The sequence below is a fragment of the Triturus cristatus genome, chromosome 7 (genome assembly GCF_964204655.1).
Source record: "Triturus cristatus chromosome 7, aTriCri1.1, whole genome shotgun sequence".
Classification (NCBI taxonomy): Eukaryota; Metazoa; Chordata; class Amphibia; order Caudata; family Salamandridae; genus Triturus; species Triturus cristatus.
The window spans coordinates 1,169,623,329-1,169,641,016 of NC_140590.1; the positions used below are offsets into that span (position 1 = coordinate 1,169,623,329).

Consider the following 17,688-nt stretch of genomic DNA (forward strand, 5'->3'; position numbering starts at 1 on the left):
TCCTAATTCTTATTTTATATTTTTTTACTTTTTGGACATGAAAATACCTGACAGGTCAGTAAATACCTGTCTGGTGGCAACTCTAGCTATACCCATAGAACATTTTTCATGGTAATGTTATATAGAGCCTCTAGAAAACCTGTATCCCGCAGTGTGACCAGGATCCAAAAGACGCGTAATGAGCTCTCCAAACAAAGTAACTTTTTTGGATGTTGTCAGTCGTGTTCTGTCTGTAGTATCGGACACTCACTCTGTGATTTATAGATTGTTAACTGTGTGGTGTGCTGAGTGACAGTCTCTGATGTGTAATGTGCTAATGGTCAGTCTCTTACCTTGCAGTTGACTCCCATTGAGCGTTATGCCATGAACTTTCTAGAATCATCCATGGAGGACATAAGCAAGGAAGAGCTGAAGCAAGCAGAGGTAAAGTTTTCTGTCTAATTTGGTGAAGTGAGCCAACCCTGCATTTCTCGTGATGTTTGTCTTTCTGGTGGTTTATAGCTGCCTAAAATGCGATCAAATGCACACTTACTCCGCCTGAGGTGCTTTTTCGCTCAAGCACTTCCCCTTCAGAGCTGCCCTGCTCTTCCCTCTTCTGAGATCTGTCTGCCCACTCTGCTGCCCCAGGGGCAGATGTTTGCCTGTTTTCTATGTTTAGGATCTCATCTACAACCTGGCACTATTCACTTCCACAAAAAGCAGGAGTTTGGAATAGGCTACACCAGACCAAGAGACATCAGTGTTCAGTGGGCCCACATTGAGTCATTCTAAATCTTCTGCAGGCGAGTCATGCAGTGAAGTCCTTGAGATTGGCTCACTATAGTTTACATCATAGGTTTCCCTGTGGCCTGGCTCCCCTAAAGCAATGCCTCCCCCAGAGAGTGGCAAGTGGCTTCCCTTCAGATATGCCTGCTCACCCACTTACCTCTAGAAGAGTCTGTTCTCTCTTGTAGGGTTCTTTTTGATTTCTCATAACAGGTACATAAAACATGCCTTTAAGAAGTGTCATTCACTACATTACTTTTTTGAGGGGGATTGGGGCGGAGGAGGTTTGAAAACACTTCACTTTAACCAGATTATTATTAGTCTATTTGTCTGAAAACACCACTATTAAACCCAGTTTTTAAAAGCCTAGGTAAATAGAAAATGTAGCCCCTAATATGCTAAACACTCACAGTAATAACTTGGCCCTGAACCACTAAGGAATTCTAATGCTGCAGATCTTGCTATCATGCAATGCAGGGTCAGTGAGATATCAATCTGAAAGAAACACGTAGTGATAGATTTGTTACCTTAGAATTACCCCCAGGCGTCAGACTGGATCCGTAAAGTTTAGTCAGCAGTACCCCCTGCGTGTTGGAAGGTGGCGTTGTGCGGCTCCGCGTCCCTCGTTGGCGTCGTGGTCGCCGAGATGTAGTTGCAGCAGCTACTTAGACACCGCCCTCCCGCGACTTTCTTTTTCCACGCCAGCAAGCAAGACTTAGTACCCCCAGTCACTTTTTGACTGAGTTTTTTCTAGGCCTTTTCTCTTACTTTTTTCGAGTCGATTGACTCCTGGTGTCGTAGGGATGCCCGGCTTTAAGAACTGTAGAGACTGTCACCGCATGATGTCAGTGACGGACCCACACCGCGTGTGTCTCTACTACCTGGGGCGCAACCACAACTCCAAGTCGTGCCCCAACTGCCGGGCCATGGCGCCAAAGACTTTGCGGGAGCGATCCCGAAAGTTGCTGGAAGTCCAGCCGTCGGCTCTGGATTTAAGTCTTCACACTCTGGGTCAGGTCAGTCGAAGCATTCCAAAAAGAAGTCGAAGAAGCATTGTTGCGCCTAGACTTCCCCTCGCGGCAGAGGGTGCGAGTGGTGACACCCCCGTGGCTCCGGCGGAGCCTGCGACGTCGTATCCAGCCTACCCACCCTTTCCAGGTCCGTCGGCGACGCCTGCTCAGGTGCAAGAGTTTCTTGCTGCCATGGCCTGACTCTTTGGGCCGTGTGGCCCCGCCGGTGCACCAACGGGCCCTGCGGGCCCGAGTGGGGGTCCTACCCTTCCATGGCCGGCGGCTCCGGCCTTGGCGCCGCTGACGGCTTAGGCCCCGGCACCGCAGGACACCCCCCCCCCCCCCCCCCCCCCCCCCTGGATCCGGGCTTGGATCCCGGGTGACACCGGTTGACCTCATAACACCTCCACCGGTGTCGACCCCTCTTCTGGCACCACCATTGATGTCGTCCGGTGCCACCGCCGACCCCAGTTTCAGCTCTGAACCGGACACAGCACTGGATCGGTGTCGCTCGACACCAGTTCAGACGCCGATGGGGCCTTTTTACCGCTATGTCCTGTCCTCTTTATTTTCAGCGGTTTTACAGACTTCAGAGGAAGGGGAGGACCCTCTCACACAACAGTGTGATTATGATCCGGACTGGGCAGAGGATTTGGGGGATGCCAGTGGTCTTGACACCTCACCTGACCTTGGCATTATGTTTCCTCCCACCGTGGCTACGGAGGAGGGAGCCAGTTACGCAGTGGTGTTGCGTAGGGCAACCAAGGCCCTCCACCTCGAACTCCCTACAGTGGCTGTCAGGACTAACCTCCTGACAGAAGTGCCTCAGCTGGCGGCAACCTCTTCGGAGCCCTTGCTAACTTTTAATGACGCACTTACTGACGTTCTTTTGGGCACTTGGTCCAGGCCCAACACAGGGGCTCCTGTGGACCGGAACGTGGCCCAACGCCATTGCCCAGCTCCAGGCGACCCCCCCCCTCTTTCTCTCCCAACACCCCACTCCCGAGAGCTTGGTGGTCCAAGCCGCTGCTTCCCAGAGCGCGTTCCCTTCCACACCTCCGGAGAGGGAGTCCAAGAAGCTGGAGCATCTTGCAAGAAGCTGTTTTCATCTGCCAGCTTAGGGCTGTGATCGGTGAACACAGCATGCCTCGGGCCGTTATGCCCACTCTGTGGGATACGGTTGCGCAGGTGCTGCCCAACTGTCTGGAGGAGGCACGGACAGTACTCTCCCAAGCTACAGCAGCTGGGAGAGACGCAGCTAAGTTCACTATTCGTTGTGGGCTTGATACCGCCGACTCGCTGGGCAGGGCGATTTCCACTACGGTGGTGCTTCGGCACCACGCCTGGCTGAGGACAACTGGCTTCTCAGGGGATGTCCAGAACACTTTGATGGACATGCCCTTTGATGGCATTCGCCTTTTTGGCAATAAAGCGGATAGTGCGTTGGAGCGCTTTAAGGACTCACGGGCTACGGCCAAGTCCTTGGGCCTATCAGCCACTCACCTTCTGTTTTTCGCTCCTTTCGTGGCCACGGAAGGGGTGCCCCAACACATTAGTTCCAGAGCCACAGGCCTGCGCAGCAACATCCTCACTGCAGCCGCGGACGTGGGAACCATCGAGGCGGTTCTGGGGGCCAGCGGGCGGGGTCAGTCCTCCTCCACCCCGCAGCATCCACTGCAAAGCCTTCTTAGTCTGACCTTTCAGGCACATCAAACGCCAGTGGGCGGCAGAATTCACCATCATCTCCCCCACTGGCACAACATCACATCGGCAAAGTGGGTGCTGCAAATTGTCCGAAGGGGCTACTCCCTCCCCTCCGAGACTTCCCCTCCAGCCATGCCACCTCAGTACCACTGCATGTCGGGGGACCATCTTGCACTTCAGCAGGAAGTCACGGCCCTCTTGGCCAAGGGGGCCATCGAGCGTGTTCCTGGGCCAGAAATAGGTTGTGGTTATTATTCCCACTACTTTCTGGTCCCCAAAAAGGACAAGGGTCTGCATTCTATCTTAGACCTTCGGAGCGTCAATTGCTTCCTCCGGAAGGAGAAGTTCAAGATGCTCAAACTTGCTCAGCTCTGGTCTGCCCTCAACCCGCAAGACTGGATGGTAGCGTTGGACTTGCAGATCTGATAGAGCCATCTAGCCGCAGATTCCTTAACTTAGAATATCCCCAGGCGTCAGGCTGGATCCGCAAAAAACTTTGCAGCAGCACCTCTGCGCGCCGAGGGACGGCGCCACACGACCCCGCCCTGACGTCGTCCACGTACATGACGTCCGCGAGGTCATACAAGTCCCTCCTGGCACCCTGACATCAGTTTCCTTCTTTTCCGCATGCAACGCGGATCCGGAGTGAGCGGTTCCTCTGGCCTGTTTTCAGGCCTTGTCGACGCTTCGCGTCGGGCAACAGTGTGCGATGCCTTCGGACTTTAAAACGTTTACTTCCTGTTCGCGACAAATGTCCTCGACGGACCCGCATCTTATTTGTATGTGGTGTCTGGGCGAGCACCATGACTCCACGGACTGCGAGGCGTGCCAACACCTGAAGCCCAAGTCTCGGCGCAAGCGCCGTATGAAGCTTCTCTCCGCGCAGTTGTCTAGGTCGGAGTCATCTCGCCCCATGGCTTCTTCAACAGCAGGTCCCTCCCGCCGTCGTTCAGGGTCCGGGGCTGACGTTCGCCACTTGGTAAGTCGAGGCGCTTGTCGCCAAGGTCTAAAACCTCCCCTTCTTCTGTTGTCAGGAGCTCTGGTTCCCGGAACGTTATGGAAGTGCGCTCCCAGCAGTCGCCCTACCTACCCTTTCCGGGTGTGGGGGCGACTCGGGCCCAAATGGAGGCATACGCTGCAGCTTTGCAAGCCTCCCTTGGGCCCTCTCCCGTCCCTGGGACGTCCTCGGGGCCTCCGCTTCTTGTGGGCTCTCCGACGGACTCGCCGATGGGTTTGCCCTCGGTGGCAATTGAGCGTCTACCCCCCAGGGATGTTGGAGATGTGGTACCGTTGGGGCGCAGCCCAGTTGGGTCTCCTCTCCAGACCCCCCCCCCCCCCCCTCCGGTCCACGTGGAGTTGTTAGGGCATGGCCCACCAGAGTCGTCCTCCACGACCCACGGCGCCGCCCCGCATAGCCCCGCTGGGTTTCCTGCAGCGCAGCAGGTGGTTGCCGGTGCTCATAGCCCTACTCTGAGCACATCCCAGGCTCCCGGTCAGGTGCCGGGGTCGGCGCTGTACCGGCGCCGGGGGCTCGTCTCCTCTGCTCCGCCTCCATTGCTTTCTCCAAAGTCGGAGCCTGTTCATATGCCCTGGGCTGGGCAGGCGGCCCCCTGTCCGGAGCCGGGGTCGCCTCCGTTCCGGCGCCGGTGGCTTGGCTCCGCCTCCATTGCTTTCTCCGGAGTCGGAGCCTATTATTATGCCCCAGGGCGGGCAGGCAGGCAGCCGCCTGTCTGGGGCTGGCGCCGTACCGTGTCGGATTCTCACCTCCTCGGCTCCGCCCCGCTCCTTTCCACTAAGTCGGAGCCTGGCATGGATACCGTGGAGTCGGCGCCAGGCCGGTGCCGAAAGCCTGCCTCGCCGGCTCCGGTGTCTGCGCCTTCCTCGGAAGGGGAGCTTATCATAGTCTCGGCGCCGGAGGGTACCGAATCGACGCCAGACGTAGCCGAGTTGGCATCTAATAACGTGGGATTGGCGCCCACTCGCGTCGCCTCAGTGCTGTGTCGGTGCAGAATTATGGACTCTTCGCCAGAGGCCTCGGGAGAACGTTCGGTGCTGTCTTCTCGTCCAACATCACAGGACGTACTGTTGGCGGTGCCCTCCTTGGAATTTATCCAGATCTGGCAGGCTCTTCGCCTCCCCCACATCTGGCAGGCTCTTCGCCTCCCCCACATCTGGCAGGCTCTTCGCCTCCCCCACATCTGGCAGGCTCTTCGCCTCCCCCACATCTGGCAGGCTCTTCGCCTCCCCCACATCTGGCAGGCTCTTCACCTCCCCCACATCTGGCAGGCTCTTCGCCTCGCCCACATCCGACAGGCTCTTCCCCTCCCGAAGAACGTCAGGATCCTCATTCTTCAATGGGACTCACTTCTCTGGAACATTGGTCAGTTTACAACCCTCCTCCACTGATGATGAGTTGTCCCCTCCACGGAGGGCTACCGAGGCCGGTGCGGCTTTTTTGAGGGTGGTCTCACCAGCCACCCGCATTTTGAGCATGCAACCCCCTTCTGCTACCTTTTGAGGCTTCCCTTTAGGATACCCTTTTATTTACCTGGGTCCAGCCGGCTTCAAGCGATCCGGTGGCTCATTCAGTGTTGCACCGCCTCCGTCCCACTCCGCATGATCCTGTCTGTCTTTTTTTACACCCTGATGTGCAAGGGTTTGTGTTGCAGACTGCTTTCCCCTCCCTGTCCCGTCTAAAGCTTCCTCCCTCTCGGGAGTCCCGATGGCTAGAGTCATGGGGCAGGAACGTCTTTGCCTCCACTAATGCGGCCCTAAGATCCTGGAATACAATGTGTGTTTTGGCACGGGCTACTTCTTCACTGTGGGACTCTGCAGAGTCTTTGCATTCGGCCTCCTCTGACGGTGCTCGGGTGGATCTGCTTCGCCTCCTCCGGGATGGCCGCGACCTTGCCAAATTCACAATCTGCGCCGCTTTAGATACTGTGGATTCTTTGGGACGTGCTGTGGCGTGCTCTGTTGCCTTAAGGCGTCACGCTTGGTTACGCGACAGTGTCTTCCTCTAAAATATCCGGGAGCGACTGGTTGACTTACCCTTTGATGGGTTTTGCTGTTTTGATGCTCACGCCGAGTTGCCGGTTCATCAGCTCCTTGCGGGCTTTCGTCCCCCAACTTAGGTAGTCTTAGACCTTTCTTCGGTGCTGATACTTTTTCATTTCACATCCTTAAGCTGTGCTCCGTATTTTACATGGGCGGTGAGCCTTACGTCTAATTTTCCTGTAGTCAAGAGTGATTACCCTTTTATTGGCATCCCTTGGATGCGTTTTGCTTCGAGCTGCCGGTTGGTCCGTGCTCCACAGATTGCTGTGTCTGGTCCTCTGACTGTGGTGTTGAGCCAGTGGCTCAGCTCGGTATTGTCATACGGCTTGGAACTCATGTTCATGGGTTCGGTTCATTACGGCGCTCTTTTGGCAAGACTTATTGCCCTAAGAGGTTTTCCCCATTGTTTGGGGTATGTATACTCCATGTGGGGTCCTGGTATGCTATTATATAGCCTTGCTTATCCCACCTGGGCCTGGAGATCCTGCGGACTCCATGCGTCGCTTGGTGATCCGTTATACAGCGTTCTATGTTTTTCCCTGGTGCCATATTCTGGCACCATGGTTATCCTGCCTGTTTCCCGTTCCACCTCCTTGGGAGGTTTCTTGCTTTCCTCTTAAACACCGGCTCCTACCTTACTGTACTAGGTATGCTCCAGCATAGACCTAATCATGCTCCTGGCTTGTTCTGTCTCTACATATTTATATATTTATGCATTTATGTATACGTGCAGGTTGCTTTGGTATTCCTCTTACTGCATCGCCACCTCTTTTCAGGGCTGCGATGTGTGGGGGAGCTTTTTTGCCTTGTTGCAAGTTGCCCATAAAGTCCTCCTTGCTTCCGCTTCCTGGGGTGATTTCCCACTTTGAGAAATGCTCCACTTTTGGTGTTCCACACCGTACGTGCCTTTTCTAGAGTGTTCTAAGGCTCCTTCCATTTGTTAATGCTACGCCTGCGGGACAGCTCTTCTAATGATGCCCGTGGTCCTTGACTACTGCCTGCAAGTCTATATTGTGGGTTGTTTCTCGCTTTGGCTTCATACTGCCCGGTCGGGCACTCTTCAGCTTTTTGTGTAAGCCACTTGGAGGTCTCTGTAACATGTTTCTACCTGCTTCAGCGGGTTTAACATTAATGCAATTTGCCCCTATTTCCCCTTTTTGGGATAGGGTGTGCACTTGGCGTGTTTCTTGTCCCGCTGCCTATTCCAATAACATGGCTCAGGTTCTAGCTCTTGCTTTTGGGCTTTTGGCACCTGCTCCTTCAGCCTTCCTTCTATGGGCTAGTCTGTTAGGCTCTGGTTCCATCTCTTCTGGTTCTTTAGAACTGAAGTCTGTGTCCTGATTGTGCACCATTAAGCGAAGAGTGGTCTTTCTTTGTTTCTTTATCTATCTTTCTTTCTTTCTTTCTCTTCCTTTTTCTTTCTTTCTTTCTTTCTTTATCCCTTTCTTTCTTTCGCCCTTTCTTTCTTTTTCCCTTTCTTTATTTCTTTCTCCCTTTCTTTCTTTCTCCCTTTCTTTCTTTCTCCCTTTCTTTACTCTGGTATATGGCTCAAGCCAAACTACCTGCCCCCTTTTTTAATATGGGTATGGTGTCGCACCATTTTTAGGATACCTGTCATCCCGTTATTTCTGCTCTTCCGAACTGCTTGGATTGCCCTTGGGCTGTTCCGCCACAGCCTCCCTCCCCTTTCTCCATCACTCTGTTGCCGGATTGAATGCTTGGCGCTGTCTGTTAATCTGTCGCTGACCCACCTCCCCTTTGGGGTATGGCTGTGGTATCTATTCTAAATTAAGGAATCTGCGGCTAGATGTCTCTATCAGATGTACAAGTTACTTACCTTCGGTAACGATGTATCTGGTAGAGACTTTGTCTAGCCGCAGATTCCTTAACGCCCACCCAGCCTCCCCATTCTGTGAGGGCCTTGCCAAGTGGGGTTCTCCTCTGGTCCCCCTGTTACAGTTGGCATTGGTCTTTTCTCTCATAGGTGCTTACATTATTGCGTCCCTTTGAGACTTACCATAATACCATTAACTCCCTCTCAAGGGTTTCTAATTTTGCCTCCCTCTCACAGGTTTCTTATCTGTAGAACGAGGCCTTTTCCATTGTCCTTTACCAGGAGATTCCTCTTCCTTGTCTTCTTCTCCTGCTGTCTTCTGCCTTCTCTGTTTGCTCAGGGTTCTGGGCTCCTCTACGGTAGTCTTCTTTGGGACTCTGTTCGCCTCTGTTTCAGACCTCCGTTACTACAGGGGCAGTGCCAGACTTTTCATTCCTGCGATGGACTGTTCTCTCTGTTCTCCGTTCTTGCTGGACGGCACGGTTCTGCATGGTACTTACAGTCTAATTTTGTCTGGTATTCTGCATGGTACTAACAGTCCGTTTCTGTCTGTTGAGATGTTCTTCCCTTCTTACACTGGGAAGGGTCTTCGCTTAGCTTGCGAGGTTCTTTGTCACAGCTCTTTCACCTTAGGTAGGTAATATCTAATTCTGTCCTTTACGATGGTGTCTGCACCATCCTCCTACTTTATTCACGGATTTTCATCCATCGTACACTGTTCCCATACCTTCACAGTTTTTTCATTGGTGGCTCCGCGTTGTGTCGCGGAAAAGTTTCTCCGAAGAAAACTGATGTCAGCGTGCTGGGAGGGACTTATATGACTGGACGACGTCAGGGCGGGGTCGTGTGGTGCCAGTGCGCAGAGGTGCTGTTTCAAAGTTTTTTCCGGATCCAGTCTGACGCCTGGGGATATTCTAAGTTAAGGAATCTGCGGCTAGACAACGTCTCTACCAGATACATTGTTACCAAAGGTAAGTAACTCGTGCGACGCTTACTTTCATATCCCCGGCCCACCGGCGTTACCTGCGGTTCACGGTAGGCAACAAGCACATTCAGTTCACCATGCTCCCTTTTGGCCTTACCAGCACCCCTCAGGTGTTCACGAAAGTGATAGCGGTGATCTCAGCTCATCTGCGCAGATCAGGGGTTCCAGTCTTCCCCTATCTTGACGACTGGTTGTTGAAGGCAGGCTTACCCCAGGCAGTCGTCTCCCACCTCCAGACTACGGCCGACCTACTGCATTTGCTGGGGTTCTCCATTAACGTGCTGAAGTCGCACCTGATTCCCTCTCAGAAGCTCCTCTTCATCATAGCAGTTCTAGACTCGGCGCAGTTTCGGGGTATTCAGGCTATGATTCTGATCTCTCAGCCTCTATCCCGGGTTTCGGTCAGGATGACCCTCTGGCTACTGTGCTTGATGGACTCCTGCATCCTGTTAGTGGATCATGCCTGATGGCATATGCTGGCTTTGCAGTGGGACCTGAAGTTCCAGTGGGCACAGCATCAGGGCAACCTGTCCGATCACATCCAGATCTTGGAGGGCACTGCACAACAATTGCAGTGGTGGCTCACGAATCACAATTGGGTTAATGGCAGATCCCTCTCCCTTCCCCAACCAGAACACTCAGTTGTGATGGACGCGTCCCTTCTGGGATGGGGCGGCCACATGGGAGAGGCAGAGATCAGAGGACTCTGGTCTCCAGCGGAGTCCCGGTTCCATGTCAATCTTCTGGAGCTTCGGGCGATCCGACTTGCACTAAAGGCATTCCTTCCCTCTGTAAAGGGGAGAGTAGTGTAGATGTTCACAGACCACCACCATGTGGTACTGCAACAAACAGGGCGGGGTGGGGTCGTGGACCCTATGTCAAGAGTCTCTGCGCCTCTGGACATGGCTGGAACATCAGGGCATTTCCCTGGTGGTTCAACACCTGGCAGGTTCTTTGATCGCCAGGGCAGACAAGCTCAGCCGCAGGTGCATGATGGATCACGAATGGCGTCTGAACTCGGACGTGACGCACTGTCTCTTTCAGCAGTGGGGAGAGCCTTGGTTAAATCTGGAGAATGCTCCATGAGTGGTGATGAAACATACCCCATTTCGAAGGTACCCACAGTGCAACCAAAGTACCTGCACGACGAATAATGCCTGGTCTGCAATTTGTGTTTGCCTCCATAACACAAGGACCTTGACTGTGCAGTGTGTCAATAGTTCAAATCCAAGAAAACTCTAAGGTACCATAGGGCACATCGCCTTGCCCACAGCATGCCGATAGCAAGGAGACTGTAGGAAGCTGGCTCTGTATTTACTATACCAAAGTGAGGTGTAGTGTGCACAGAGTCAAGTGGAACCCCAAAGGTAGGCAGAGGTAAAGTTAGATAGCACCTCACTCTCTATTTGTGGTAGTGCGGACAATCAGTAAGGCAGTATCAGAGGACACTGTTAAGCATTTGTTGTACACACTCAGTCAACAAATGAATTCACACACTCAAAGACTGAACTTCAGACCAATTGTTTTTGTATCAAAAATATTCTTTTAGTTATTTTATTTTCTAGAACTAAGCAAGCATGGCACAGGTAAGTGATAAGTACTTTGCAGTAAATATACAGTTTGGATTTGTAATTGTATATGCACTGTGTTTGACTTACAATATGGTTTCAGAGAAATGCAATACTTTGTAAATACAGTATATAGACTTGAATGGGCTTTTCAGTAAAATTACAGGTAAGTTACTTTTGAGATTACTTTTCTTAGAGTAGTATACCTGGATACTACTCTGGGACATTTCCTGCAAACAGGTAAGTAAAAGAGTTTTTGTTAGTTAATGCAATTTGAAAACCTAAAGAAATTCTTTAAAACTCCACACTTAAAAACTTTTCACAGAAAAACAGTCTATGTTATCCGTTGGAGGAAAATACTGTTATTGGTTTTGAGGTAGGTCTTTGGTAGGGGCAGTTGAGGTTCTAGGGGTAGACTCTGGGGGCGGGGGTCCCCCAGGGTCAAGGATACACTCTTGTTACACCCTCAGCGACACTAGGGAGGCCGGGTGCAGAGTGGTGAGGCCCAGTGTTATCCAATGGGGGATTGGGGACCTCCGGTTGGTGGCTGCTGGCAAGCAGGTGTGAGAAAGTGCCATCTTTATTGCATGGTATGCCCCCACTTTTTGCTGAATTGCTGATGTACTTTGACTGAGTGTGCCCTGGGCTACTGCCAATCAGGTACCCAGGGCCTGTGTTCCTTCCCTAAAAACTGCATGAAGCCTAAACCCAATTGGCATCACTGGCCACATGTCAGCCCCTGGTAAATGGTACCCAGGGCCTTGTGACCAGAGAAGGCCCCTAAGGGCTGCAGCACATATTGTGCCACCCTTAGAGGGCCTGTACCCTGACACACTCCCACTGCCTTTGCAGGCTGAGTGTCTTGGTGCAGAACAAAACAGAGAATCAACATGGCACACATCCCTGTGTGCCATGCCCACAACACACACTGCCCTGGCATACCTCAGTCACCCCTCTAGCTGGGGGCCCTATGCCAGTGGTGTGGGTACAGGTGCATGAGCCCTGTGCTCCCACAGTACCCAGGTCCATTCCTGAGCACTGTAAGTGCAGTGCTGCCATTAAGAGTATATGGTGCTGGGAGGTCGTCAACACGAACTCCACAGCACCATGATGGCAACACTGAAGACTGAGAAGTTTGGTATCAAACTTCTCAGCACATTAAACCCGCACTGATGCCAGTGTGGGATTTAATGTACAATGCACGAAAGAGGGCATCTTAGAGATGCCCCCTGAGCCTAACCTACAATCCACATCTTGTCTGAGGGGCTGCCTAGGCTGCCACACAGCAGACATGTTGCTGGACCCCTGGGTAGAGACATCCATCCGCTCTCCTGGGCCTGCAACAATGCACATCCTGGGCGAGGTGCTAGGGCTCCTCCCCCAGGATGGTCAGGGGAATCTTGAAAGGCATGCCGCCTTTGTGAGCTTCTCCAGGCCACTTGCTGTACTCAGCAACTGGCCCCCACCGGTTCTGACCCCCACTATGGCGGGAAGACGGGTGGGAAACCCCAAGGGAGGAAAGGGGTTTGTGCCAGCCTCTGCGAACCTCACCCCTCAGGTGGGGGAGGCGAGGTGAAACACATCTCCGGGCTATCGCCATTTTGACGATGGGGAGCCCTGCCCAATCAGGATTAGGCTACTGCCCCCCTCCCACAGGAGAGTGGCAGGATAGGGGGTGTGCCTACCCCAGGGAAGGGACCTATTGGTCCCTGCCCTTTACCTACCTGTAACGCCCCTAAATTTAGTATTTAATGGCAACCTGAACCTTCCTTCCTCAGATCCTGATTCCGAAACAAGCAAGAAGATGAAGGAACAAGAAGACCTACCGTGAAGCTGCTAATAAGAGGAAGACGCCAACTGATTTGGCCCCAGCCCTACAGGCCTGTCGACCCTCGAACCTGCGCCTGCTAAACCCCGGTGTCTCCAGTGGTCAGCAACCTCAAAAACCCCGGAGGACCTGGCTGCCTTATGACTCTTAGAGACTGGGACTGCTCAAAGTGGTTCTGCTCAAAGCAAATAACAAGCCCCTGGTGCCAACCAGGAACCGCGACTCCTGCACACTCTGCACCCGCCAAGCCTGGCATGTGCCAGAGTGGACAAAGACCACAAGGACGTCCCCCCCCCGGCGACTGGGACCCAGAATCCAGCACCCAAGGATCATCCTCGACGCTCCTGACCATGCCTGCAGCCTCACAACCAGGGACCCCTCCAACCGCGACCAGCAGAGGGTAAGATTTCCCAACGCGAAAAGACACCCCGGCGCCCTGCGGCCCCCTGTGCCCAACTCCTGGGTGCCTACCTATCCTACAGCTTCCCAACTTACCTCTCGAAGTGGTGGTCGCACCTGAAGAATCTTCGTCCCCGAGCTTGCAGTATTTGTTCGTCCTTGAGCTTCTGCATTGAAATCCATTGAGCGCCCGACGGCTCAAAAGCACCCTACACCCAGCCGCCCGAGTGCCCCTGGGAGTGCAACATCTATCCTAATCTACTTCCCCACTTGCCCTGAGTAAGTGACCAGGAGCCCAGCTCCCACGGCCGCGTGGCCTGCTTGCTAGCAGCCATCAACCAAAGGCCCCCTGCCCGCCATAGGATACCATTGGGCCTAACTCTCTCTGCACCCGGCTGCCCCTGTGCCACTGAGGTTGTAACAACTGTACCTACCTGACCCTGGGAGACCCCCGAGTCTATGCCCTGAACCTTAACTCTGCCAGTCGAGTACTTACCGAAAAGCCGATAACTTGATGTTCGAGGCATATGAGCTGCTGATTACACACTTTTGCATAGATCGCCATCTGGTGTTGGGCCCGGATGTTTGCAGTTTGTTTTTCCTCTTGGAAAGTCTTTGGAAGTCACGAGGTCGGTGACTCCTCTCTTGGTTCGTATTGCGCATGGGCTTCGGCTCCATCCTCAGATTGTTTTTTTCCGCCATCGGGCTCGGATGTAATACTTCGCGCTCCGGTTCCGAACATTTCCAGTTCGTCGATCGAAGCGGAATCCTTGCTCTTCGCGATATTGTTCAGATCCTGATCTCCTCAATCACCTTCTCTTCGACACACTTTCGATTCCAGTCGTCGACGGCGGCCTTCGGGCCTATCCAAGCACCTGTCCCGGCTGATGGAAAGAACTCCATTCAAGAAGTGCCCTCGATGTGGGTCCAAATTCCCCCACACCGATCTTCATGAGGTGTGCAACCTCTGCCTCTCCCCTGAACACGAGGCTCGAGACTGTCCCGCCTGCAAGTCTTTCAGATCCAAAAAGACTATTCGAGATCGAAGGGCCAGACGAAACATGGCGCACTCCTCGATTTCCGTTCCAGTCGACATCTTCGGGGACGACGTCGAAGCTCCGGGACAGCAGCACACCGAAGAGGACCTCGTCAGTGCTTCCGAAGCAGACGACTCGGATGTGGAGGACATCACCCCGGCGCAGAGGGTCGTGAGTAAAATACCCCCTCCCACACCCGCGCCGAAGCCCAAAAAGGCTTCGGTCACGCCTTCGCCTCCGGGCCTAGGCAAGACCAAAGACACTGCTTCGAGCACCCCACCTTCGGGCCCGGTGAAGAAGCCTAATAAGCCTTCCGGCGACTCGGGCTCGAGCCAGCCTGCCAGCGGTGCCGATAAACTCACTTCGGCACCGAAAAAGAGATCGGCCTCTACCTCGACACCGAGCTCCGCACCAAAGCCCTCGGTGTCGAAACCCAGCCTCTCGGTACCGACCACACATCATAAGGCCCTCGGCACCGACACTCCCGCGCCGAAGCCTGCCTCGGCGCCGACCAAAAAATCGGAGGTTCCAAAAAAGCACGGCACGGACAAGCCTAAAAAGCCATCGGCCCCGAAACCTTCGGCGCCGACCGAACAGCCATTGTCTCAAGAACTGTTTACACCGGATCCTTTGCAAAAGACGCTTACCAAGGATCCAAAAACTGGACATTTGGCTCTTTCTTCTAAAAAAAGACATTTGGACAAACCAGCTCCACCTCCAAAGAGGAAAGACTGTGCTACCTCCCCTTTCAGAGTGCCTTCCCCACCTCCTCCACCCTCTCCACCTCTGCCCCCTCCGCCTTCTCCACCTCTGCCTCATCGCTTTTCGACCCCGTCTCCAGACCATGATGATCAGGGGGACCCATACTACGATCCAGCAGATGTGCCACAAGACCCCACCTCTACAGGATCCCCCAGACCCATGGGACGCTTATAATAATCCAGACATTCCAGATGTCCCACAAGATGACCTTTATCCATCCAGGCCATCTCCACCAGAAGACTCATTAGGTTTTTACCACCTACTTCAGAGGGCGGCACATTATCACGGGGTAGAGCTACACACTGACCCAGTAGAGGAGGATTTCCTCCTCGACACCTTTGATACCGCATATAGGTCTACTTCTATACTACCTATGCTCAAAGGGGTAATAAAACATGCGCCAGAGGTTTTTAAAGACCCAGTCAGGGCTAGGGTCCTAAACCCACGCATAGAGAAAGTATAAAGCTGCCCCAACAGACCCTGCCTACATCAAAGGGCCAGCGCCACTGGATTCCCTAGAGGTATCCACTGCACGGAAGAGGTCAAATTCACAGGCGTCAGGCGAAGCACCACCACCTGACAAAGAGTCAAAGCTCCTGGACGCGTCAGGAAAGCGCACTGCGTCACAGGCAGCCAATATATGGCGTATCGCCAACACTCAAGCGCTATTGGCCAGATATGACAGAGCGCATTATGATGAACTAGAAACCATCATGCACCATCTCCCAGAAAAATACAGAAATAGGGCCAATGAATTAATTAAAGAGGGTAAGATCATAACGAACACCTCTATACGCTGTGCCTTAGACGCAGCAGACACAGCCTCCAGGGCCATTAACACTAGCGTCCTCCTCCGTCGCCATGCTTGTGGCTGAGAGTTTCAGGCTTTAAACCTGAGGTACAAGGCTCCATATTAAATCATCCATTTGATCAAGAACATCTATTCGGTCCAGAGGTAGATGAGGCCCTCGAGAAGATGAAGAAAGACACAGATACGGCAAAATCTATGGGAGCCCTACAGTCACACCCTCCTAGGCGCTCCTTTCGCCACTCTTCCTTTCGGGGCACGGGCAGAGGCTACTCTTCAGATAGCGCGTCCACTTCCTACAAATCCCCTGCTCAATCCACCTTCACAAGGGGTTATCAAAGAGGCGGCTATAGAGGCAATAACAATAAAGGCAGAGGCAAAACAAATACCGCCCGCTCTGCCACACCGCCTACCCAATGACTTCCCCCTGCTCCCTCCAGACCATCCCACTCCGGTCGGGGGCAGACTACAAAATTTCCTTCACGTCTGGGAGTCCATCACATCAGACAGATGGGTGACCCAAATTATTTGTTCAGGGTACTGCCTAGAATTGACATCTACCCCCCCCAACATTCCACCCAGGCAACGCCCAATGTCACAAGAACATTCCACGTTACTAAAACAGGATAGAACAAGTCCCCGCCAATCAGCAAAATTTAGGGATCTACTCCCTATATTTTCTGATACCAAAAAGAGACGAGACTCTACGACCTATCTTAGATCTCCGGCCTCTAAACACATACATACATTCTGACCATTTTCACATGGTAACACTTCAGCAGGTACTTCCGCTCCTCTCCCAGAACGACTTTCTCACCACACTGGACTTGAAAGACGCATACTTTCACATTCCGGTACACCATGCCCACAGAAAGTACCTCAGATTTGTAGTGGACGGGCAACACTACCAGTTCAAGGTGCTCCCATTCGGGGTCACAACAGCACCAAGGGTATTCACCAAGTGCCTAGCGGTAGTGGCGGCACACCTCAGAAGACAGCACATTCACATCTTTCCATATTTGGACGACTGGCTAATACAAGCCACGTCCTACAATCAATGTGTACATCACACCGCCACTACAATCCAACTACTTCACCAGCTAGGTTTCACGGTGAACCACCAAAAATCCCAGCTAATACCATCCCACACAAAGCAATACCTCGGTGCCACCATAGACACCTCAAAAGCCATAGCCTACCCCAATCCTGCGAGGATTGCAAGCATTCAGGCTTTGCGTCAAAGATTCATACCTCAACACTCTCTTCCAGCAAGAGTGTTTATGCAACTGATAGGGATGATGGCCTCTAGCATTTTCATAGTGCCTCATGCAAGACTCCAGATGCGTCCACTCCAAGAGTGCTTAGTGTGCCAATGGAACCAGGCCCAGGGGCAACTGACAGATCTGGTGTTGGTAGACGGTCGCACCCATCGCTCTCTGCAGTGGTGGAACACCACAATTCTTGCCAGAGGTCGACCGTTCCTGGACCCGGTTCTACAAATAATCCTAACAGACGCATCGCTCTCCGCCTGGGGAGCTCATCTATTACACCTCACAGTGCAGGGCACATGGACGCCACAACAAAAGTTACTCCACATCAACCATCTGGAGTTACTGGCAATCTTTCTAGCCCTAAAATCCTTTCACACTCACATTTTAGGCAAGGCAGTCCTTATTCGCACAGACAACATGACGGCCATGTACTACATTCAAAAACAAGGCGGCACACACTCTCCACAGCTCTCTCAACTAGCACAGAGCATATGGAGATGGGCAATTCCACACAATCTTTCTCCTAGCCAAACATGTCCCTGGAGTCCAAAACACCATGGCAGATCTGCTCAGCAGACAAACGCAGCAGATCCACGAGTGGGAACTTCACCTGCAGGTTCTTCACCAGTTCTTTCAGATGTGGGGGCATCCACACATAGA

At 53.0% G+C, this 17,688-nt stretch overlaps 1 protein-coding gene across 1 annotated transcript in view; it reads left to right on the top strand.

Annotated features, from left to right (window-relative positions):
• The window catches only part of SRCAP (Snf2 related CREBBP activator protein), a 1,742,136-nt gene that overhangs the window by 1,645,288 nt on the left and 79,160 nt on the right, over window positions 1-17,688 (top strand). Inside the window, exon 33 of the mRNA XM_085618450.1 lies at window positions 340-423. Coding sequence (XP_085474576.1) covers window positions 340-423 — 84 coding nt within the window. The remainder of the gene's footprint in view (window positions 1-339; window positions 424-17,688) is intronic.